The 23,471-nt window shown below is 40.5% G+C and overlaps 1 protein-coding gene across 5 annotated transcripts in view; it reads right to left on the bottom strand.

The window, feature by feature from the left end:
• The window catches only part of ENPP2 (ectonucleotide pyrophosphatase/phosphodiesterase 2), a 131,982-nt gene that overhangs the window by 23,044 nt on the left and 85,467 nt on the right, over positions 1-23,471 (bottom strand). For 3 of the 5 annotated variants that reach the window (XM_055128713.1, XM_055128711.1, XM_055128714.1), the window contains exons 10-18: positions 23,379-23,444; positions 22,478-22,550; positions 15,511-15,619; positions 11,829-11,954; positions 8,111-8,142; positions 7,255-7,382; positions 3,711-3,798; positions 3,461-3,548; positions 2,174-2,358 (exon numbers count right to left, since the gene is read on the bottom strand). In XM_055128713.1, coding sequence (XP_054984688.1) covers positions 2,174-2,358; positions 3,461-3,548; positions 3,711-3,798; positions 7,255-7,382; positions 8,111-8,142; positions 11,829-11,954; positions 15,511-15,619; positions 22,478-22,550; positions 23,379-23,444 — 895 coding nt within the window. The remainder of the gene's footprint in view (positions 1-2,173; positions 2,359-3,460; positions 3,549-3,710; positions 3,799-7,254; positions 7,383-8,110; positions 8,143-11,828; positions 11,955-15,510; positions 15,620-22,477; positions 22,551-23,378; positions 23,445-23,471) is intronic. The other 2 variants (XM_055128712.1, XM_055128715.1) reach the window with 1 other exon arrangement.

The following is a 23,471-nucleotide window of genomic DNA, read 5'->3' as shown; positions in this document are numbered from 1 at the left end:
TTAGAGTTAATAATCGAAACTTACCGGATGTTCTCAAATAGAAAAATAATCATTATATTATTTAATACAATGAAATAATAACTGTTAGCATTGAAAATTAATAAGCTAAGACTTCATTGTTTAACATGTATTATATGACCACACGTAAAATGTACTTAATGTACTTTCTGTGTGTGTAAGTGGTACCAGAGATCAAACCCAGATCTTCAACATACAAGTCATGTTCTCTACCACATTTCTCAGGTTCCTAAAAGCATAACGCATAATACTGAAAGAATGTGCCTAATACTTCAACAAAGCATAATGATGAACCCATAATGGCAGGATAGATATTGGACATTAGCATGTACATAAAATTATATTCAAAACTATACACAGACAATTATACACAGGGAACTCTATGAGAGATAGACTCAGTATACTATCTAAGAAAAGTATATGTATGGAATAAAAGTTTTTAGACCTACATGGCAAATATGTAGATTATATTTAGGATACTAGTTATAGCTGGGAGAGGAAGAAAGCATGACGGGTGTGGAGGAATACACAAGAGCTTCCACTCAATCTGTAATGTTTCCTTTTTCACGATCTACAAACTGAAGCATTTATTTATTTTGTTTCTATACAGTATGTCTGGGCTTGTTTTATGTTAAAGAAAGGGAGGTCATCTTTTAGAGATACCCATAAACATAAGATAATCCATAATTTTGTTAAATAGGTTTATGAGAACATAGACAAAATATTTCTTGCTCTCCAGAATAAAGGTAATTCAGAAACAACAAATAAAGTCCTCTAAAGATATTTGAGGTCCCTTTCAATATTAGTTCCTCTTGTCATGGATAACCCAAAGCTGGTCTAAGATTTACCTGCCTGCCTTGGAGTAATGAGCTTCACAGATCCTTGTCAAATTCGAAAGTAAAAAGCAGGGAGCAAGGGGAGGAGGAACTATTTTTCATTTCTAAGGTCTAATGATTATTTAAAAATGCTTATTTACCCATAACTAAGCCATGCATGAACACACACTTGCTTTGCTTTGTGTTGGAAATGCATGGACTCTGTAAAAACACTGGTCATTTCCTGCTACCAGAACCACTAATTAGCAACTATGATGACCTCTGTTCTACATAAAATCCAGCAAACCAATTATTGCTTAACATGTATCGTCGGCTTGATATTCAAAAGCTGCTCGAATGCAGTATGCTGGATAGTCTCTCTTGGTATCACCCTGTTTCCCCTCATCCCCATCTCTGACACACCCCTCTAGACCCAGCTAGGTGCCTGGGAGATTTACCTCTAGGAACACTATCAAAAAGCGGATTTCCTTTGGGGGTCTGCCCTTTAGAGACTGCAGCTGAGGATGGGAGGAGAGACAGACCCCAGGAATATTCCTTCCCCAGTTTTTCTATCAGGTTGCAGCCCTCCATCCGATTCCACATTTCCATCATGTGGAGCACTCTTTCTGAATCCTGGCAATTGCGTCCTGCCTTGCCTGAACAGGCCTAGATCAGTCCCTACTTGCTTCCCCATTCCTCACTGCCGTCTGCTCATCAGTCCTCTTAGTCAACATCACTGTAATAGTTCCTTTACACTCTATGCTATTTCTCACTGGGATCATGACTCCAAGATAGACGCTCCAGGGTGGGGAGAAAATAGAAAAGGCTGTTGGTACAAAAGTGTGACTCCAGCGAGTAGCATCCTCCTCCCCCATTCTCTGTGCCTGTGCTGTCCAATATGGCAGCCCCATGTTTGGGGGTTGGTGACTCTTTCATGTTAAAAAACTACTGTTATTTTTTTGAGTGTTATTGTGGTTAAGGTAACAAGGCTACAATAATGTTAATATTTATGGGTTTTGATGTCAAAGCTGGTACAACTTCACCATACCCAAAGTGGCCAGGACTCTCTACCACTTTCATCACAGCACTTCTAGTCTACCTCTTCCTGCTTCCTTACTCTTTCTGTCACTGCTAGGTCATCTCCATTAAGCAATTAAATGGAAAAAATTATTGATTTAATTTCAAGTGCTAAAAAGAGTTAATCACCAAGAGTTACCATTTTAGAGTTCATAGACAGAGACCATTTCACAGACATTCACATCGTCAAAGAAAGTTCTATTGGATTGCACTATACTATGCCTCCTAAGCTCCTTCATGTTAAATGTGAAGATCATTTCTACCTTTGGTTCTACCTTATCATCACAGGTGCATCCCAGGTCAAAATCAGACTGAAGGTACATAATCCCTGGATAACTGGGTCTGGTCACTTCCTCTGGCATGGTTGGCCTAAAGGTGTTAGTACGCAGGAGATGATTCAAACTTCCATGTGTACCATTATTAGGAGCTGGTTTCAAGCCCAGGAGATCTGAAGAGAAGAATAAAAAGAAGTCATGTCCTGTGCTTTGTGAATACTTTTGATGTGATATGATGAGCACTGAAACTATTTCTCTTAAAGGTCCAAAAATCTTGAACCTGTTGGAATTGGATAAAATCAAGTGGAAATGGTACACATTCCTTTCTTCTGAAACCATGCTAGTATGGACACATCTTGCCATAACTTTCTGAAAGAGCCATGGTCATTGCTTGATCACAAAGACATTTCAAAGAGTGAAGGAGTAGGGCCTAACATCACGATCATAATGTCTGTGATAGTTGCAATTCAAGGACTATCAAGGCCAGTGCCCTTCCCCTCCCAACAAGGACACTTTTTAATCTTAACTTTTGTAACAAGACATAATCAATAAATAACCTCAAGTCTGCCCTCTAATGCGCTCCACTGAAGGATGGGGGCAAGAGGAGGTTTTGGCCCTGGGCCTTGAAAGCCTCTGTGAAATGAACAGGCTGATTTCATAGCCAGTGAGGAGCTGCCAAGTGGGCATACAGTGACCTGCCTAAGCTGAGAGGCAGGCCCCAGGAGAGCCCACGGCCAAGATGGGAAAAGAACCCAGGACACCCGACTTTCAGACTCCCCTTCTAACCGCCAGACTGGCACTCCTTTACTAAATAGGAAAAGTTGTCCTCATTCAGTAACTAGAAGCCTGGGAAGAAAAATAATTAAGAGCATATAAATAGCTGGCCAGGATGCAAGCTGGCAAAAATTTTAGGCTGTAACACGAGAGAAATGGAGGTGGGAGAAAGCTCCGTGAGCAACTCTTGCTTCACCAGGTCACTGACCAGTGAGTGGTGTCAAACTGTAACATAATGTTGGACCAGCCAGAGACTGCCAACAGCAACACTATGAACACTCCCCCTTTAGGCAACTGTTAAAGGAAGACAAAGATGCTTTACACGGTGATGATGGTCTGTGCTTTAAACCAACGGACAAGTTAAAACATTTTGGGAGGGAAGATAAGGTGGTTCCAGGAGAACATAACACACAAAACACATAATTGCTTTCTCTAACGTGGAGAACTTTCCTACGTTTACCTCAGATCATTCCACTGGTTTGAAGTAAAGAAGTGACTTACCACACATGACATTGTAAAGTTCAATGTTTTCGAAAGGAGGCACTTTAGTCTTGTATTTGAAAGTTGGGCCATAGCCTACAAAAACAGTCTTCCAAGAGAAAAGAAAACCAAAACAATTAGTCATTGTTAACCTCCCACAGAATCCTTTCCCTTATTTATAAATATCAGGCAACTTCATTGACACCAGCACTTCCCATGCATTCTGAAGCTCAGAGAAACACATGTTCAACTTGCAGTTCTTTGATCATACCTGCATGCTGTTGACTTTGTTATCAAAGCCATGGTCTCCCTGGAAAAAGCATTTTCCTGATGGTTTCTTATAAACATCCAAGGGTTTCCTGCAGAAAAGCAATTGCAGATCTGTCAGGATTTCTCTTAAAAGACAATCTCACCTGTCAGTGCTCTGTGGCTACTCTTGGAAGTGTTTAGCGGACCTAATAGTGTTAGTACTTGAACCAAATCAACTACCTGCAAGAGAAGGTTAATCCCTCTACTACTTTCCCAGTTCCAGAGAATCTGTGAGTTCTATTTTTCCTTTCTTTTCTTTTTACTTTTTTTTTATTGAATCATCATGAGCTACAGTTACAAAACGTTCATGTTTGAGTTTCAGTCATACAATGATCGAACACTCATCCCTCCACCAGTGTACATTTTCCATCACCAATGTCCCCAGCCACCAACCGTCACCCCCTTCTCCCTGCTTCTATGGCAGACAACTACCCTCTTACTCCCTCTCTCTCTACAATGGGTATTATGATTTGCAATACAGATTACAGATAATGAGAGGTCATCATGTTTGGTCCTTTATTTTTAGCACATATCTCCCATCCCGAGTGATTCTGCCAACCATTATTGACTTATTATTCCCTTCTCTATCCCAGCTGGTTTCTTCCCCAGATCATAAGGCATTTATTTTTCTATTTTAATTGCATCATTCCCATGATGATGAAAAGATCTATTATTGACTTTCCCTCAAAGTTCATTTGCTTGGATAATCAGCCTAGAGGACCTCTGAATAGAAATGATGGGACCCTTCCCGTGTTTTGTGCTTTTGATGAGCAAAACAGTTACCACATGTAATACATTGGATGTGTGCTTCGCTAGCTCGAGACCATGTGTGCCTGGTCAAATTCTACGTGCTCATTTCTCAGTCCAATGTCAGATACATAGGAGACCCTTCTTAAGTAAGTGATGTTTCAACCATAGAGAGCTGTAACCTATAAACTATGTTTACACAGAAACTTTCAGGGGACGGGAGGGCGGCGGAGGGCGTTGACTCTTGGCACTGCATAAGCCCTTAGATGTGTTTTTCCCCCACCAAAACAACAACAAAGAGACAAATTTGCTCATCCATGTTCTACAATAGGAGAATATAACCAGTGTTAAAATGAATAAGACAACAGTGGTATAAATTATATCTAACAATAGTCTCACCAAGACAATATCCCTATGGGAAGGAACCTGGAGACATTGCTGGAGAGAAGATGACAATGGTGGTGGGATTGGTGTTGGAACATTGTACCTTGGAAACAACTCTACTGTGAACAACACTGTAAGTCACAATTCCTTAATAAAATGAATTTTAAAATGTATTTTAAAGAGGATAGTATCTCTATTCAGAGATAGAAAATGGCACACTGATCTCTAGACATCAAAGCTATTTGATCTTCCTTAGTCACAGACAATAACTTATTGTCACACCTGCTCCCTCAAATTCACACTTATTTTTTTAATTTAATTAATTTTTTTATTAGTTAATCACCATGAGGTACTGTTACATGGTTACAAATGTTCCTGTTTGCATTCAGTCATACAATGATCGGTTATCCATCACTCCACCGTTGCCCATTCTCCACCACCAATGATCTCAGTATCCCTCCCACCTTCCCTCCTCTTCCCCTCCCCACCTCAACTCTGTGGCAGGGCATTCCCTTTCTGTTCTCTTTCTCCTTTTGGGTATTGAAATTCATACTTATTAACATGACTATTTCCTAAGTACCTAGAGGGTAGATCACCTTGTAGATCACAGGTAGATCACTTTGAGGAAAAATAAAGAACTGAAACATTTGGGTCCACACCCAAAAAAAATACTTTCAACTTCAGATAATAACTTATGTGACTATAATAAAAAACAATGTAAGAGTTATATTAGAAAGATCTACTGCTAATTAAAATACTCAGCTTTCTTTCATACTAATTTGCTCAGCTCTCTTCATCTTTCAGTTAGCTCCTACTCAATTCCCTGGTGATTTCATATAAATTTACCAACTACACCAAATTTGCTGTCTTTCCCATGCTACTCACATACATGGAAGGTCCTGCAGAGAATATAATCTGCAGTTATTCGGATCATGTCTCTGTAACTTTTCCATGATGACTTACCATATCTAGTTTCAATTGTTTCCACAGTTTCTAGGCCTCCTGTATCTATCTTTAAGATACTACCAATAAACTCTAAACATTCACTGAAAATGATATAGGATATTTATGTACTTATTGCATGGTTCTCTCCAGGAGATACATACTGATATAAGTTAACAGTGGCAGTATTTACTCATTGTCTTCTCTGGCTCATAAACTCACTAAAGTACCTAGCTCAAGTAAATCTACTGCAGAACAATTCATAAAACTTTCAGGTTATGTTTTTTATTTGAGAGGTGGGGGGAGGTCACACACAGCAATTCTAAGGGGTTACTCCTGACTCTGTGCTCAGAGATTATTTCTGGCAGTGCTCAAGGGACTATATAGGATGGCAGGGACTGAATCTGGGTTGGCTGCAAACAAAGCAAATGCTGTCCCCGCTGTACTATCACTCAGACCTAAACTTATCTTAAGGAGAAGGTGGAGAAAGAACCAGTGGGGATGGCCACTCCCAGATATGTGTAAAAGTGAATAAACTTTTAATTGACTGATTGGAACTACTGAGAGTTTCCAGACATATTCTCTGCCAGACTCAAGAACAAGGAAAAGTCTCCATATTCAAGAGTTTTTCATAGTTCAAAAAAGGCAAACATCTGAACTATCTAAACAACCTAAAACATGGCCACAGTAACAGAGGCTTAAGATTAAGAACGTTTCCTGAACTCCTCTATTCTAAATGTTGCTACAGACTGAATCTCATCAAATCCCCACTCTTGTGTGATAGGCCAAGTGTTATTCTCCAACTTTCTCAAGTCACAGAAATAAGTATATCTTGGGAGTTTATCTTGGTATATCTTGGGAGTTCAGGGCTCAAGTTTTTCTTCTGGCTCTTTGATCAAGGATTTCTCCTGACAGTGCTCAGAGGACAATATGTGGTGCTGAAGTTCTGTAGTGTGAGACAAGCACCTTAACCCCAATAATGTCTCAGGCCCCTGATACATAAATCTTTTTCAAAGTAAAGATGGGCGGAATAGTAGTAGGGCACTTGCCTTGCATGCAGCTTACCTGGTTTGATCCATGGCCCATCTGGGTTTGATCCTTAGCACCCATTATGGTCCCCCCAAACCCCACCAGGAGTGATCCCTGAGCATAGAGCCAGGAGTAAGCTGGGGATGTCCAAAAAACAACAACAAAAAGTTAAAGAGACATACACAGATATTCACTGGAGACCACACAGAGACACGAAGAGGCTAAGACCCGTCAGAGATATATTCTATTAGCACTGTTTTTCTAGCATACAAAGTCTTTGGAAATAATAAGCTTTCCAACTGAGATTTTGTTGTTGTTGTTATCTTAGAGGATTTTAGAGCCCTCCAAGTGCCAAAGAGGTGTTTATGAAGATAAGGAACAGAGAAAACTAATCTCTGAGTTACCTTGCAACATGCCATCTTCGGTCCACCAGCAAGTGGATGTCCTCAATTCTTCTGTTGTTGGCATAGTGCAAACGTTTGGGGAGATGTTGCTTCATATAAGGCTTAAAGTGCTGATCTGGTTTTTTACACTGAAAATGAAAAACGGGAATTGGATTTTATACGGAGAGTCTTCCCCCCCAAAGAAAAATGTTTCAACCATTCTCCCTCTAGAAAATTGAAGATTTTAAGCAAAGCAAAGGCTAATTTAATGAGTAAACAGAGTTCATTACACGAATGAAAAGGGAAAAAAATACAAGTTGAAAATAAATGGGCCTAAAGAGATTAGATAACTTTGGCAATGATAGGGAAGGTTATCAGAGGGGAGTCAGGGATTTGTAAGATACATTCCTGGTGTGTGAGACCATCAACAAGAGAGTAACTCAAACTACAAAGCCGTCCCCAGCTGTATGCAGTCACCCACATGGAGTTGGAGAGAAAGAGGGGCCACGTCAGACCCCTTGGATTATATTCTCTAGTGCTCTTCAGTGCTTGTCCGCCTTGCACGGGGCAGGGAGGGAGCTGGGGGGGTGTGGGAAGATCAGGTTGAGAATGAATAGGATTTGTTTAATCATGAATGAATCCTCTCCAGTTTTACTGGAAAGATCAAATATTCTCAGTGTGTGTTGATGCCAAGACTGTGAGGAAGCCTGCAGCTCTCCCCAGGCCAGCCGTTCTGAGAGCTCTTGGGGAAACAAACACACAGCAGAACCAAGCAGAGAGATTAACCTTTCCTCCCAACACATGGGCAGGGGAAACAGGAGACGAGCCTGTGGGATGTGGCGGCAGCAGCAACTAGAGCAGAAAGCCGGTGACTTACCGTGAGGTTAGCAATAATGACTTTCGGGTCATCTGTTGGAAGAGAGAGGGAGAAGTATTTCAAACAAAGATGCCGGTCACTGAGAAATCAATGTGAAAAGCTCCAACTCTTTCTCCCCCACCCGCCCCGTAGAGGGTTATCTCTTCAGTGCTGGGTGTGAAATACATGCAAAACTGAGTGGATGCTTAATATTTTAGAAAACAAAAACGGTTGGATAGGTAGAACTATTCCTCTGGCACATTTCCCTGCAAGACCCAGGTTTCCTTTGCCGGAAGGGAATTCATCCCTTCTCATGGAGCACCAGGATATTTATGCAAAGTAAACTGCCTGTTTCTGTTCCCCCACAAAAAGACACTTCTAGAGTTCGGATTTTTGCATGTCTGTAATTTAGCATCAGAAACTAAACTGGATATTTTTTTTTTGAAAAAAAAATTTTTTAAGTGGCAGAGGGTTTTCGGGCCTCACCTGTGGCACCCAGGGTTACTCCTGGCTCTGTGCTCAGAGATCACTCCTGGAAGTTCTGAGGGGCCCCCATGGTACTGGGATCAAACCTAGACCTTTGATATGTGAAGTATGTGTTCAGGCCTTTGAGCTATTTCTCTGGTCCAATATAAACCTTTTAATGTAACTTGCCATTCATCTGACAAACTTGCAACAAGACAATGTCCACAGTAAGATGAATCTTCTAGTCTACAAAGGTTAGTCCCCCCCTCCTCAGAAATGAGTTTTAGTTCCTCAGTCATATCATGGTAAGTTTAATTACATGGGTAGCTGCTGCCTCTCCAGTCATGGATTCACACATCTATGCGCCTCCTTTCTTCTCCCTATCAGCAAACAAAGGGCATTTCTCCCTGAACTAGCGAAAAGCAAAACTCTGTCAGTGATGGCTATGTTTAAACTGTGGACAGCATTATATTATCTCAAGGTCCCCTGCGGGGGGTGGTGGAGGAAAGAGGAGATTGTAGGTTGGCTGGATTTTGTTTTGTTTTTAAAACTTTTGGTTTAGTGTGTCATTATGGCATCAGCAGGAAAGGAAAGCAGCTTTCAGAAGAGACACATCAAGCCCGCTGCAAGCCTCCCCGGTATATAATCAACAGTGGGGCAGGTCAAGCCACGTCCTTGTCTGCTGGGTCCGTACCTCAGTACACACTCAACCGACATGCGCTGATCAATATAGAAGTTGGTTCATATTTGCTGAAAGCTCAGAGTAAACTTGCCTTGCAGCATAAGGGCATGCCCTTGGGAGGCAGTTTCAAAATCTTCACTCTAAAGCTATGAAGTCCAAATGGGGATTCCACTCGACATAAATCAGGGGTAAATTTTAGTTGCATCATTTTAAAGGAGGAGAGAGTTGGGCTATAACAGCAGTGCTCGGGGACTATGCCTGGCTCTGCCTCAAGAGTGGGGGGTTAGTGGCTGGTACTCAGGGGTTCATATTCAGTGTCAGGTATGGAATCAAGGTCAGGCCTCATGCAAGTCAAGCACCTTATCTCCTGTACTATTTCTCCCTGGGCTGCCATTAGCTGCATGTTTTCATGGAAAGGAAAGGGATGAGAATTCTCATGATACCGCCCTGAGTCCGGAGAGCCGGACCAAGTGGGGAGGGAAAGTAGCAGTGATGAAGGCGGGAATGATTCCCCCCAATGATGACCCTGCTCAGCCCATCTCTCTCGGAGACCTTTGCAGGTACTTTTCTCTCTGGTCAGTCATTAACAACTCTGGGAGGCAGATCCTAGAAGAGCTCTCGGGTCACAGAGAGGAAATAGGAATCAGACATCCCACTGGTACTGTTGGCACTTTTGACCACTGTATTATACCATCTTTCAAAAAAAAAAATCACATATACATGAGTGTTTCTCAAACGTACAAAATACTGTGGCTGGGGCCAGAATGATAGTACAGAAGGTAAGGCATTGGCCTTGCATGTGCCAACCAGGGTTCAATCTCTGGCATCACATATCATCCCCGGAGCACTGCCAGAGGTGATCTCTGAGCAAAGAGTCAGGGCAACCCCTGAGCACCACTGGATGGGACTCAACCCACCCCCCCCAAAAAAAATCCTCTGTGGTTTATAGTTATTATTCCATTGTCCCCCCCAAGAAAGTTCCTCTCTCAAAAAACACCCCATTCCATGACATTTACATCTAAAACAGCTTTCAAAATAGATAAAATCTTACTTGCATAAGCACCCCAAGTGCAAATACTACATCCAAATAGTGGCCTGGATCCCGTCTCTGCTTAATCCATGTGAGCAGAGGAGAAGGGAGGACAGAGGACAGAAAGGGCATGGAAAAGACAGAAACACTGACAAATTTTGTTTATTTCCCAACGTTGCCTGGAGCTGACCTTGGAACAGTTCCCACTGGTGTTGACTCAGGATAGTTTGGGAAAAACTTAATTTTCCAAAGCTCAACGCTTGGTGCCAATGATTTCTCATTCTCACACTCAGAAGGATGCCCTGCCCCCACCCCCAATTGCAGATATATTAAAAAATCAAAACAAAAAACAACACACTTCTCAAAAGCTAGGTGGGAAGCAGTCCAAGCATCTTAGTTGGTGAACCAAAGTTCTTATCAGTGGCGCATCATAACCTGAGCTGTAAAATGTAGGTGCTGAGGTTATTCTTGTTTGTTTTATTTCTAGTCTTCCACTACAGCTACCACTTCCCAAAGGTTTAGTAGATTATTTTTTTCTCCTGGATTCTACCCATTGTTTGTTTGTTGTTGTTGTTTTTAAAATTTTATTGAATCACCGTGAGATAGTTACAAGCTTTCATGTTTGGGTTACAATCACACAATGATCAAACACCCATCCCTCCACCAGTGCACATTCCCCACCACCGATATCCCTGGTATACCCCACCTTTCCCAACCGCCCCCTCCCATGTCTACCCATTGCTTTTACAAAGGCAAAGAGCCCCTTATACCCAGTTCCAGAAACTGTTCAGATCCCATTTTGGTTCTGTCCAATCCTCTTATGAAAATGTTCCCTCTCTTAAGGGATCACTAGGAAAATGATGGCTGGAGGAATCAGTCAGGATGGTAGATGTGTGCCGAAAGTAGATAATGGACCAAACATGATAAACTCTCAGTATCTGTATTGCAAACCATAATGCCCAAAAGTAGAGAGAAAGTATGGGGGAAATTGTCTGCCATGAGGCAGTGGGAGGGTGGGAAAGGGGCGGTATACTGGGGATATTGGTGGTACGGAATGTGCACTGGCAGAGGGATGGGTGTTTGATCATTGTGTGATTGTAACCCAAACATGAAAGCTTGTAACTATCTCACGGTGATTCAATAAAATAAAAAAATAAAAATACATAAATTTTTTTAAAATGTCCCCTTTCTTGTGAACAGAAGTTTATGGTTATACACGTACCTCAAATTTTTCATTTTTCACATTGACATTGACATTTTTCACATGACAATAATAAGAGCAAATACATTCCTTGAGTCAGGAGCCCCTCTTAAGTGAAATGAATAGGTTCATTTTCAAAATGGCTATTCAGAGAAGCTACTTTTATTATCATATGTATTTTTCAGTTAAAACAAAGATGGAGGTTTACCGCTTAATTGATTTGCTCAAGGTCATTCAGGTAGGAAATTGTAGAGCTAGGGTTTTTCATTTTTTACCCAAGTACTGTAGCTTCAGAGGACAAGACATTACCTACTCCACTACATTATTACTCTAACCATTTTGTATTTTAAAAACCACTTACACTTCGGATTGTTGAAAAATTTGGGTCGAATTCTTCCTAGGGTTCCAGGCACTAAAGTAATGTCGTCCACATTGGTGAGGTAATTACTCAAGAACTCTGTTCTGTCACATGTCACATCTTCCATTCCTGACAAGAAAAATAACAGTTTTCCAGTAATTGAATTTGAAAAATCTTCACAGTTGAGAGAACAATCAGCCGTGTCCTCAGTTAGTTTGAACAACTTAATGCAAGGATACTTCTTATTCTAGATTTCTTAGATTTCATTTTTTTGAATGCTACTTTACATAATATTTCACCAAACTTTGACTTTGACTTGTGTCTCTTTTACAAAATGTGCTTTTCTAACTCTCTTTCTCTCTCTACTAGATCTCCTGAGTTGAGTCCATAATCACAGCCCACACTGTCTCTGCTGGTGGCCTTGGATGTTATAACAAAACAATACTGACAATAAGAGATGAAAAAGAAAAATGTGAGCTCCAGTGACCACCCAAATTGAAAAACAAAATAACATTGAAAATAAGTTGTAAACCATGTAATCAGTCAAAACTAAAAGCTAGTGACTGGAACACAAAGAGAGTCTAGGTAGGGAACTATTTTCACCAACACACTTCCTGTCCCCTATAAAGGCAGAATTCTTGATCAAACTTTTTTAGGGAAAAAAAAATAAATATAGTAAACTTAAAGCTTAGACTGATAGATGATGGGGAGTGAGAAAGACATCTCTGGATTTTTGAGATAACAGAATGGTGAAAGTTTCATAGAATGTTACACAATCTAACATATGAGCATTCTCTATGAGGAGGAAATATATGGTTGTGTGAAGGATGGCCTACAATTTTGGAATACAGAAATATAACCCAGGGGGCTGGGATGGCACTCAAGAGACCCTGGGTTCAACACCTGGTACAGCATAGCCCACAGGCACCACTGGGTATGATTCTAGTGACCCGTTGGGCCCCACAGGGGTAACCCCAGTAACTCCAGGTATAGTTCCCACAATAACAACTACCTCCACCACCACCACAACAAAAGAAATATAACTGAGAGAGGTTCAGATCAAAGAAAGAAAGAAAGAAAGAAAGAAAGAAAGAAAGAAAGAAAGAAAGAAAGAAAGAAAGAAAGAAAGAAAGAAAGAAAGAAAGAAAGAAAGAAAGAAAATGAAAACAAATAGCTACTATGTTCCAGAACAATACTAATCCAGGATGAAAGACAACAAGGATTTCCCACTTGTTAGCTTTCTAAGATGCCCCTTCCCTGTCTCCACCCATGACACACATAATGAGAACCATCAGAAAACTATCTCTCTTGCTTTTATTTTTATTATTTTTTTTGGTTTTTGGGTCACACCTGGCGATGCACAGGGGTTACTCCTGGCTCATGTACTCAGGAATTAGTCCTGGCAGTGCTCGGGGGACCATATGGGATGCTGGGATTCAAACCCGGGTCGGCCGCGTGCAAGGCAAACGCCCTACCCGCTGTGCTATTGCTCCAGCCCCTCTCTCTTGCTTTTAAATACCAAAATTAATTCTTCTCAAGCATCATTGTCCTTCCGCTGCTGACTAATTCCAGATAGGTGGTGTGAGTATTCCCATCCGCAGATGGGGAGACTGAGACTCAAAAGCATACAACAAATGGTATTTCAGGGGTGTTCATCTGAACTTCACTGAAACATCTTTTCCCTGCACAGTTCAAGGTCCGAGACTCCATACTACCTTTTACTAACTACAGATGTCCTGGTGTCCCCAAGCCCAAACAGTCTGCTCATTTCAGAAGTCTGAACACTGGCAAGACGAGGTTTGAACCTATCCAAGAACCTGACATGCTCCAGTCTATGACTCATTAGGACTCGTCTGCTTCTTCAACATCTGGCCCCCGTGTGTAGCCAAATGGCGCCTGACACTTGGGAAATTTATTGAATCTGAGATGTCACATGCTCTGTCCTATCAGCTGTTCTCCACCAAGTGAAACGCACAGAGCACGGTTTTGTAGAGGATCACGTTCAGTCCCTGCAAAGGACCAAGAGGACCCCACGGTTCCTTTGTTTCATGTTTGTCTGTTTGTTTTGCCCATTTCTCAAGATGTTCTCAAAAAACATTCTGGAAAGAACATGGTAGGTCCACAAAAGAGTTTTCACCTGGGAGCTAGCTCTGCAATGCGAAGATACTCTCTAGAACTCAAGCCTGTGAACAGGGGAACTAAGAAAGTTTTCTGGGGCTCTCCTTTCAGCTTTACAGCCACTAAGTTTTCAGTCTTGATTACCTCTCCCAAAATATAATGAGTTATTCACAATGATTTAGATTATACAATGATTTAGAAAAACTGCTTCCACTTCTTTAACAAAATATGCTTTTTTATTGTATTTAGGGGCTGGAGGGATAGTGGTAGGGTGTTCGCCTTTCATGTGGCTGACCCGTGTTTGATTCCTCCGCCCCTCTCAGAGAGCCCGGCAAGCTACCATGAGTATCGTATCACACCCGCTCAGCAGAGCCTGCAAGCTACCCATGTCGTATTGGATATGCCAAAAACAGTAACAATATGTCTCACAATGAGGGACGTTACTGGTGCCCGATCAAACAAATCGATAAGCAACGGGATGACAGTGACAGTAAGAATTGTATTGTGAATGTGAGTGTGTGTGTGTGTGTGTGTGTGCGTATGTGTAGTAGTAGTAGTAGTAGTAGTAGTAGTAGTAGTAGTAGTAGTAGTAGTAGTGCCCATGACTGAATTCAGTGCCTCACAAACACAATGCAACTCCTTTATTGCTGAGCTACATATCTGACCTCTAACCCTAGATTCACATTTTAGCCACACAAACTCTGTAGCTTCTTTTTTTAAATGTTTTTTCTTTTTTTTTTTGCCACACCCAGTGGTGCTCAGGACTTACTCCTAGCCCTGTGCTAAGGGATCACTCCTGGCAGTACTTGGGGGACTTTTTGGAGTGCTGGGGATCAAAACAAGGCCAGTCACATGCAAGCAAGCGCCATACCTGCTGTGCTATGGCTCCAGCCAGACCTCTTTGTTAGAGGTGTGGTTAGCAAGGAAGGGGTTTATTGCACCCAATATTTGCATAGGCAGCTAATAATACCAAGAGCCAGAGCTGAGTATAGGGGATAGGAACTTGCTTTGCATGTGGCCGACCCTGCTCCCCAGAGCAGCACAAGTAATTCCTGAGAGCCGAGAAAGGAGTAAGGCCTGAGCATTGCCAGATGTGGTTCCAAAACCGAAAGCGAACTATTAAAACCAAATCTAGGAGCTGGAGTGATAGCACAGTGGGTAGGGTGTTTGCCTAGCACGCGGCCGACCCGGGTTTGAATCCCAGCATCCCATATAGTCCCCTGAGCACCGCCAGGGAAAATTCCTAAGTGCATGAGCCAGGAGTGACCCCTGTGCATTGCCGGGTGTGACCCAAAAAGAAAAAAAAAACCAAATCTAATGGCCTACAACACTTTAATAAGAACTAAGTTTTTATAGAAGACATGGTCTTGATCAAAATGAAGCCAGGGGCATCTCAGGCCATCTATTGAGTCAGGATCTGATTTCTTTTCCCATTCTGAAGAAAAACAGAAAGGGGTAATGGATACAATCTAGGATTCTGAAAACAAGGACTCCTTTCCTCAGCACAAATAGAGCCATTGCCCGTGAACCCATTCTATTAGTGCAAGAAAAAACACAAAGCTTTTACCATGGTCTCCAACGAAGATGACATTTACACAGCGGTGCAGATTTAGCTGTTTCAGTCCATCCATTAACTGCCCCACTGTTTTGTCAATTTCCCTCAGAGGATTTGTCATCTGGAAAAAGAAACAAATTAGTCCCTGTAAGATTTTTTTCCTCTCAGTTTCTCATAGATCCTCTACCCTTAGAACATTCTGGAAAGAAAACTTCAGACCAAGAGGCAGAGTTTTGTCTAGGAAGATACGCCTGTCATTCTTGGTGGAAATATGGTCTAAGAATTTTGATTTGTACTTTTTCAGGCATATAAAACCTCTCCTCATCCCATCCCTTTTAAGATTCTTTTATTTTTTTAAAAAATTGAAGTATTAGGGGAAATTCTTCCTCTTCTTCTTCTTCTTCTTCTTCTCTTTTTTTTTTCTTTAAAGAAAATAGCCTTTAAGTTCAAGAATTTGAGAGTGCACAAACTCCGATGGATAGTGTAAGGCTCTTGTTCCCTAGGTGAAAGCACATCAGATTTTGAACCATGGAAAGGAGAAGATAAAGACCAACAGTAACAAAAGAATTCCAGAGTTAAGTGGTAACCTTCTACCAGATGCTAAATTAGAATATAACGAATGCAATGACATCCATCTAATGTTCTAAACAACTAAACCCTGCTTTTTTGAGGCTGATCATTTCTTAATAAAAGGAGCTTTTCTAAGAAATTAGCTGCTGTTTCTCCATTGAGTCCCTTTCAAGTAGATTTTCAGTAAAATAAGAATGAGTCCTAACATAAGCAAAAGTAAACCACCGAGTTTGTTCTAGAAGATTTATTTAGGCCAATGAAAACAAAACCTGGTTTCTCTGAAAGACATTCCCAAGCCTAAGAGACATAATCCAGCTCTCATTTTCTCGTTTCAAATGGATTATTTCTAACAACATAAATGCTCGGACATACTGGAGACTTCCCCATTTACTCTCATCCCTATCTGGGCCGTGGAAAATTGTTCAAGAAACATCTGAGATAAACCTTGCAATTTTGCCTCAATCACAAACAAGCAGCCAGGATCATAGAGATAGAACATAAGGGATATGCCTATCTTTCTCCACTCAGACACACAATATCATCTTCAATTGCATTTGAGTCAGGACCTTTTCTCACATCATGTCATCAGAATAAGAAAAGGAAGACAGAAAAGAAAAACTTCAGCTGCAAATATGCTTCTCTTCATGATAAGAGTCAGTAATTCATATTCTATCCCAACATGTAAGTGACACAGGAAGCCTTCTGAATGATATGTGCACCAAAGTCTGAAGGGACTAAGAGACAAGAAGGTCACATTTGCCTCTGAGAAAACCAAGGTCTCCCTTAAGATCTTTGCCTTAACAAAGAAATACCAAATGCACAACATACATCAGCCCTTGGCAATGACTAATTTTCCTTTAGTGAATATGGCAAGCCAGGTAAAATCCAGAAACTGCTTCTTAGGGATTAGTTCAGACAATCATAAGTAAGATAGTCCCTGGAAAGCATCTGAAACTCTCAAGAAAATAACCTATCAGCCATCCTGAGGGTACTGAGAAAAGTAGACATTACTCATACCTCAAAAAACATACAGAACTCTGATCTACCCATTGTTTTCTCATTCTTCTGGTCTCAACTATTCTAGCCTCAGATCTTTCTTGAATTGTAAAGGTAAAGATCACTAGTCTAAATCGGTTTTCGACAAGAGTTCTAATCTATATTGTCTTGAGAGTTTCACAGCTTTTCTCTTTGGTTATTCTCAAGATCCAAACTTACAAACCTAGGATTTATCCTGTGAGTCAGGGCAAGCAAAACCAATACTCAACATTCACCCAAACTTGTTTGTTTAGCATTAGGGCAACGGATGCTGAATAAAGAGGAAGATTCTTCTTTCCTGCCTTACACAAGATCCAGGAGGTCTTCACATCAGTGTTGGCCCCTGAGGTACCAAATTCTTCTAGCCAAAGTCAGCCAGGGTGCATGAAGAGTTTTTTGGAAACCTATTCAGCTGATTTTCAAACCAAGGCACTGAAGGCAACCTCCAATTCAGACCTGCCCGCCACAACGCTTTGGAACAACAAATAAACTTACTTTGTCCTGGCGACTTTCCGAGGTATAGTGATCCATCCTATGTAATTTTCTTCTTCTTTTCTTTGGAGGAGCAACTGGTCTTTCCTGTCTCCTCTTAGGGGCAACCTTCCTCTTAGGTCTCTTAGCCGGAGTAAGAGGTGAGCCATAACTACTCTCCTGTACTGGCGGATAGAGATGTCTGGACTCAGAAGTCGTCTGTCCGTCTGGGTCAGATAATAAAGCTCAGACTTTGCCATCTGGGGTCAGCAGAGCCCTTAGTTAGGAGAACTAAGGCTCCTTCAGTGAGAAAAATTTGGGATGACAGACAATTCAGGGAACTGCAGAAAAAGAAAACTCCTAAATTGATCTTAATGTACTCCTAAATTGATCTTAGTCCATAACTTCTTCACTAAGAAAGTGTCTGATTTAAGGCTATCACGTCATGTGGTTTTCTGTTTGTTTGGTTGGTTGGTTTTGTCCAATTGATCTGTGAATGTAGTGCAGTGACTATGAGTTCTATACTTTATAACCCCAGCTTTGGAAGAGATGGGGTCTGGATTATGAAAAACTCTTTATTTGTAAAGGACTAACAGAAAACCAAGAATATGGGGCCAGGGTGATAATACTGTGGGTGGAGGGCTTGCTTTGCACAAAGCCAACCTAAATTCAATTCCAGGCATTCTATAGGGTCTCCCAAGCCCTGACAGGAGTAATTACTGAGCACAGAGCCAGGAGTAACCCTTGAGTATGGCTGGGTCTGGCCCTCCCCCAAAAAACAGAAGAAGACAAAAGCAAACAAAAAAAGAAAACCAAGAACACAAGATACTTGGTTATTTTAGGGTGGCAATGATATTCAGATAGGTGGTTGCAATTCAGAATTTTATGGGTTTCTGATTCCACCACCAAATATATGAAAGCAATTGTCACCTTCTTCAGCAAGGATCAACAACAAAAACAACAAAAACATTAATTATTAACCAAGGATAAAGTGAAACATAAATAATAATTTTTAAAAATTTTTTCCTTGGTCATGAACAGACTCTACAAATAAGAATTTTTACTGGGAAAACTAGATTTATGGTAGTGGGAAACTCTAAACCAAGAGATAACTATACATCTTAAATATTTCTCTTGCAAAATTAGGTCAAATGTAAAAAATCATCCAGATCTCTTCACTTGTCTTATGGATCAAGGAGCCTCCATAGACTCTTTCTACAGGGCATCCCCTTTTGAGTATCAGACTGTGTATCATGTGCTGACAATCTAGAGAGCAGCATGGGCTAAACCCACGAAATGAGTGAATAAGAACCTTTCAAAAACTTCTAAGTGTTGGAGAAAAAAAAGTCCCCGATGGTGTTGATGGTGCAAAATTAAAGCAAGAAGACCTGCAGTCTTCTCCCCTAGCCCTCCCTGATTTCTCTCCAGGGGGCTCTGTCTTCTGAGATTCATTCAGATGCAGGAAGGGGCAGGAGGAGGAACAATGTTAGTGTATTCCAAAAGGAGGCCATCTGCCATGCAGTTTCACTGTTTCCAGAGCAAGCTACCGCAAAGGTACTTCCACTTCCATCTCCTCCTCTTTCTCCGGCATAGAGATTAAAAGGCACAGCCCCAGACTCTGCTTTAGTTTTGCTATTTTTTTAAAAAAGGCTTCTAGTATTAGGCAATATTCCATCAGAAGAGAAGCAAAGGGAAAAAGACGGGTTTCCCATTTCATGGTCACTGAATACATTCAGCTAGCACTCAAGTCTGCCATTCAGACACCAGGCCATTTGCAAGAGACCTCAACATTCCGAAAACTCCAAAGGCGAGCCCTTCCGATAGCAGCGGGTTAGAAGAGCAGCGGGAGAAACAGGATTTAGTCACAATGAGTTTTCATCCAGGGATTATATCGCATGTATTTCCTTCTTCGAATGTTAGAGGTAGATGAAAGCTAAGTTTTCACTGACCAGCCATTCTTTAGCCTGACTTTAGAAGATTTAGCCTGAGGTTGTTAAGAGGATGGGAGGGAGAAGGGCAAATCTCCCTGCTTTTCAGAAGGATACTTTGCCATCTGAGGGTAGTAACTAGCCAGCCAAAGCTCTGCCTCTAGGCCTAGAAGAGCAGCCGAACGAGAGGTCACAGAGATAGCAGAGATGGTCAAAGAGAAAAAGATTGTGCCAATAATCGGAAGCAAGCATATTTCTGAATATTCACAATTACACTATGAAACTAGGAGCAACACACCATTTCTTGAAGCTATTAGCCCACACTCTGGTCATCTCATTTAATAGCCTTTGAGAATCATCCTGAAAAAAGCATACTCAAATATTAAGCGAACAAAGAACAAACTTCCTTTGTGTTGTAGTATACATTTGGCTATATGAAATCAGTTCAATCAAACTTCAAATGCAAGTTATGTTCTCATTATATGAAAAAGACATCGTGTTATTGATTAAAAATACTTTGCTAGTATAATCTTTACATATGCAATAAACACAGAAAATGGATATATATATTATCTTCATGTATAAGAAAATATAAACAAACATATGTGCATACGTATGACTGAAGATATATATACATACATATACATATGGTGTACACACACACAAAAGTAAAGAGGGACTTTTACTTGCTTTGATTTGTTTTAAAAGTTCCAACTGTTTTATTTGCTTTTAGTAAAAATAAGATTCCTAGAATCAAATGGGAAATAGTTGAAATCTGAGAATATTCCTTGCCATCTCAGAAGAGAATTACCAAGTTATCAGTTTCCATAACTGAAGATACACTCAAAGATAACTAAACAAAAATGATTTACCCAGTAGATATAATATCCCAGTTACAAATATTAATAACACCAAAACAATGTAACATGAATACATTAAAGTTTTAAGTCAAAATCCTATAGGGTAAATAATGTTTGTAAATTTATGAACTACTCCGAGCAAAGAACCATCATCCCAGCAAATTAAAGTATCCTCTTATGCCTCAATCATGATCACTGATTACTTAAAACTCTTTAGTTTATTTCTTGATTAAAACACTCACATACATTTTCAAGTAGTAATCACAACTGAACTACATCTCAGAAATCCAAAGACGGTTATGGATAAAGAACATTTTATTGCTAAGCCATGTCACTTTCAAAGAAATGAAAATTATGAGGTACCCCTCATCTGCATTGTAAAATTCTGACTCTTGACATAAAGAAAACGTTCTGTATGATGTGAACATAGTTATTAACTGACCACTTTGCTTACTCCTGGACAGAAGAAGGGTTCAATGGTTTCATGGGAAGAAGCCTGATCTGAATGTCAGAAGTTCTGAGTTTCTCCCTCTAAGTTCACTTACCACTCACGCTCTAAGTACTAGTCTCCTGCTTTTAAAAGAAGGGCTCTACAAGTCTCTGTTTTGCATATGCCACAGGGATTTTAGGCAGTATTATTATTCAAGTAAGTTGAACCTTGAAATAGGCCACATGGAACTGCTTAGGGATTTTTTTAAAAAATAAAACATAGTTCCTTTTGTTCATTTTAATCTCAAAGAAAGTCATCCTAAAGATAAAACAGATATGCTTGCTTTGGCAAGACTAGATTTGTGTTTCATGTATGCAGATATTTATCTCATTTTATCATTTGTGTTTCATAATCCTGTAACACTGGTTAAACATCAAAGGGATTGGAAAAAGGGCATTAGACATATATGACTTCAATGATTTAAGACAAACCGGGAATGGTTTCACATCACCATTCGTGACCAGTTCTTACAAAAATAAGCTCTGAATTAATGTATGCTTTTAGAAATACTTATGATACCTTAGTATTTATTGTCTTGGTTTAAACATGTTGCATTTTGATCAAAAATACTTAGATCAAGACACATTTATCTGTACTCCCCATTCATTCTTATGCTAAATACAATGAACTTAAGTATAACCAACAGTATTGTCACAGACTGTTAGGGAATAGGAGGTGGTTCCCATCAACGTTTTTTGAAGAAACTGGCTATCCACAACATAGTCTTACTATGTCGATGTAGATCTTGCTGCTCCAATAAGGAGAGGTGAAAAAAACACTCAAGATAGAAAAAGGTATAGATACACAATTTCCATCTTATTTTAAAGTGACCTATTCTGGACTGTGAAAAGATTTCTATCTCTAAACATATGGAAAAAATCAGGAAACACCACTAGCCCACTGCTTGAATTTGAAGTGATGCTGGACACTACCTTATCGACAGATTTCTCTTACTAAGCTTTCTAAGTGATTCCAAGTTCTGACTCCGGCTCTACTAAAAAGATTTATTATTCAACAGCGTATTTCTCTTAAACTCAAACAGAGAGTTTGCTGTTGGAGAGGAATATATATATATTCATAGTCCTGGTCCCAGTCATAGTTTCATAAATATATATGCTTGCATCAGAATTTACCAAATAGGGACGTGCCCAATGCCATAATCCATGCTGGGTTTGATTGCACTTGCTAAAGCTATTAGAGATACTTTCCTGGCCCAGCCTTCTGAACCACACAGCCACTTAAATGGAGCTGAATTTCAGTGGCAATGCTTGCATTGCAGGCTTCATCTCCACATCCCTTTCTATTCCCATCCCAGAGATGGTAAATGCCAGTTTTTCCCAATCCTTTGTCTTGCTATTCATCAGTTCACAGGGTTGAAATATACTCTCTCATTAGTTCCATGTTTAAGATACATCTAGGCACCAAAATCTGAAATAAAGTTTCTATAAAAGAAGCAAGAAAATTTATGATCTTTTAAAATGTTTTTAGTCTGATAATTTACTGACTCCCTATAGACCTTACAGATCCAACACACCAAGAAACTTTGTACAAATCCAGAAATAAGGTCAGTAGATCACGTATCCTAAGGATACCTGGACACCTTAGGCCAATGAGAAGCTACTAACCTCAGGACCAAAAGGGCCATATTTGTGTCCAGAGAAATCAGGTTGTTCAGAATAGAAGGCATAGACTGAAGGCCTGCAGGAAAATTGAAAGGTTAAGAATGTCCCCTAAACCACACAACAAAAAACGTCAAATATCCTTAAACACATTTTCCAAAATGATCGACAGTTAATCTCCCAACAACTATTGCTCTTACCTTGGAAAACTGTGCTTTCATGATTTGGTTTTCCTATTTCTTCCATATCCACCACCCAATATTCCATTCTCACTCCCTAATCTCACTATCAGAAACTAAAAAAATCAGGACTAAAGACAGAGTAGAGAAGCTAAGTCGCTTTCCTGGCCTGTGGCTGACCCTTGTACAATCCCAGGCATCACATGGTCTCCACAGCACCTCCAGGAATGACCCCTGAGCACAGAGCAAAAAGTAGCCCCTGAGCCCTCGCTGATGCGGCCCCCAAACAAATCAACAGGAACCAAAAGCCTCAAAGGAAAATCGGAATAAAGACGCAGGTCATGAATCCTCCAGATAATAGAGTCCAATGGTAATTCATAAGGGCCCAGCAATCTACAGCTTGATTTTACAAAAAAAAAAATTTAAAGACCTGTCATTTAAGTGAAAAGTCTTACAGCTTCCCCAACCCCTTATGCTGCCGCTGAATGCCTTATCAAAGGCTGAAATTGCTGCAGTGGCCAGGATTAATAGCGCAGTAATCCATGAGATCAAATGGACCCAAACAAGTTACATTCACTGTATCCTTAGGAAAGTAAGAATCATGAAGCTTCCATAATACCCAAACATGACTGTACTTCTAGGTCACAGTCCTTCTAGCATTTCACCCAATTCTGCCCTAAGATGGAGATGCCCCGAGGAGAGAAAGTCAGGGTGAGGGAAACAAATACCTTTCGCTGTCCGGCAGTGTGAGCCACTGTAGGATGGTTAATATTCTCCGCTCGTGAGGGATGACCCTGTAGGGTAATAAGAGGCACAGCAAG

Source organism: Sorex araneus, chromosome 2 (genome assembly GCF_027595985.1).
Source record: "Sorex araneus isolate mSorAra2 chromosome 2, mSorAra2.pri, whole genome shotgun sequence".
NCBI classification, from domain to species: domain Eukaryota; kingdom Metazoa; phylum Chordata; class Mammalia; order Eulipotyphla; family Soricidae; genus Sorex; species Sorex araneus.
Note: the sequence above shows the minus strand (reverse complement) of the source record. Positions and strands in the feature narration are given on the sequence as shown.